This window comes from Ceratotherium simum, chromosome 17 (genome assembly GCF_057802395.1).
Source record: "Ceratotherium simum simum isolate JZ-2026a chromosome 17, ASM5780239v1, whole genome shotgun sequence".
Taxonomy (NCBI): domain Eukaryota; kingdom Metazoa; phylum Chordata; class Mammalia; order Perissodactyla; family Rhinocerotidae; genus Ceratotherium; species Ceratotherium simum.
In genome coordinates, this window is record NC_141916.1 from 20,368,784 (window position 1) to 20,370,927 (window position 2,144).

The following is a 2,144-nucleotide window of genomic DNA, read 5'->3' on the forward strand; positions in this document are numbered from 1 at the left end:
TTTATAAGAGAAGAGCATAAAATCAAAAGAGCTCAGAAGGTTCAGGACATGTGCAGCAGGAAATGAATGAGGGGAAGGGCGTGCTTCAGGGGACTCCACGAGAGTTGCGAGACAACTATTGCAATAATGGGAAGCTGAAGAAAGAAAGGAAGTGTACACAGAATGGGTGGAATATCTGGGTTGCCAGAGGAGGTAGTTGATGCTTTATTGTTCTTTCTGTTTTTTTCCCAAAGCATTATCAGCTTTAAATGGCCTTGGGAAACCACAGCACCATCGTTGAGTTCCTCCTCCTTGGGCTGCCTACTGATCATCACACCCAGGCCCTACTCTTTGTGCTTTTCCTGACAATTTACCTCCTCACTCTGTCAGGGAATCTGTTGATGATCCTGGTTATCAGGGCCAATTCTCACCTTCACACCCCCATGTACTTCTTCCTGGGTCACCTCTCCTTCCTGGATCTCTGTTACTCTTCAGTCACTGAGCCCAAGATGCTAGAGAACATCTTGTCTGAGAAGAAAACCGTCTCAGTGGAGGACTGTTTGACCCAGGCCTTCTTTGTGCTTGACTCTGGGGGAACAGAGCTCTGCCTCCTGGCAGTGATGGCCTATGACCGCTATGCCGCCATCTGCTACCCTCTACTCTATGGTCAGATGATGAGCAATGAGCTGTGTGTGGGACTGGTACTGGGATCTTGGGGCCTGGCCTTTTTGGATGCTTTCCTCAACACCCTCCTAGCTTGCAATTTGGACTTCTGTGAGACTCAAGTCATCTCCAACTTCATTTGTGAGATACCTTCTCTATTCCCTCTATCCTGTTCCAACAGCTCCAATAACTTTGCTGTCCTGCTCTGCTCTGCACTCCTGCATGCCTTTGGGACATTCCTCCTGGTCTTCTTCTCTTATGCCCACATTGTCTCCACCATCCTGAGCATCAGCTCCACCTCAGGCAGAAGCAAGGCCTTCTCCACCTGCTCCTCCCACCTCACTGCAGTGACCTTATTTTATGGCTCAGGTTTTCTTCGCTATCTCATGCCAACCTCAGGTTCCCCGTGGGAGTTGGTTTTTTCCATGCAGTACAGTGTGGTCACTCCCCTAGTGAATCTTCTTGTCTACAGCCTGAAGAACAAGGAAGTAAAAGCAGCTCTAAAAAATATGTTGCAGAAAAGTTTACAATATCTTAGTTCACAAAGAACAGGGACAGGATGATTGGGAAACAGGGCGGATTAGAGCAAGATACCTGAATAATAGACATTAGGGAAAATTTTTGTTTGCTCATAATGTTGAACATGACAAACTATCTTGAAAAGCCTCCTTTCTTGGAAATACACACAAAAAAATAGGAGCAAAGTATTTGTTTGCTTTGGTTCATGTTTTATCTTTCTCAGAGGCAGAAAGAAATGCATCAAATAGCTATTTCAATCCGGGTAATATGGTTACAGACATAGAGATATATTATTCCTTTTGTTTGTGAAACATTAACAAAATACTTAGCATTGGGAAAATTGTCTATGTTCTGAATTCTTGCATGGTTCCTGTGAGTGTGAAATTAGGGGGAAAACTTTGCTACAAAGTAAAAAGCCAGCATCTCTGAAGGAAGAAAGACGTAGGCTTGAGACTCACGGAGGTGTGAGTGGAAGGTGGGTTAAAGATGAGTTCTGGCTGAAGGGCGCCTTAGAGAGAAAGCAAATGCAGCTGAAGATGTCAGAGAAAGGAAGTCAGCTTTGGCTGAAGTCCAGGCTGACAGAAGTCTTCCACAAGCTCTGTGAAAAAAGCGTTATCTGGTATGTGGCAAATGGTAGAGAATTCCATTCTTTCTAGGGGAGTATAGCAGCCCTGCTTGTTACCCCTTCTAGTTATACTGGTGGCTCCGAGGGATAAGTCTGATAGATCTTGTTCTGGAAAAAAATTTTAAAACATTGTTGATTTCTGTACAGTGTAAAGTAACACACATCTTTTGCCTGATTGACAAAAGTTTTCAACTTAGAGATTTTGAAAAATACAAAAAAAGGATTCTATCTCGCAATGAAAATTGCTAACATTTAGTTCCATTTTTCTCCAAATTTTGTTGTGGAAAGATGTTTGGTTTGCATTTTTATACATAATTATAACTATATTTATATGCAATATTGTATCCGGCATTTTAAC

General features: G+C 42.9%; 1 protein-coding gene across 1 annotated transcript; it reads left to right on the forward strand.

Annotated features, from left to right (window-relative positions):
• The first annotated feature begins 248 nt into the window (after window positions 1-248).
• On the forward strand, window positions 249-1,205 carry LOC101406127 (olfactory receptor 8S1-like). The gene has a single exon (XM_004429436.2). The coding sequence runs from the start codon at window positions 249-251 to the stop codon at window positions 1,203-1,205; it is 957 nt and encodes a 318-aa protein (XP_004429493.2).
• Window positions 1,206-2,144: the final 939 nt, after the last annotated feature.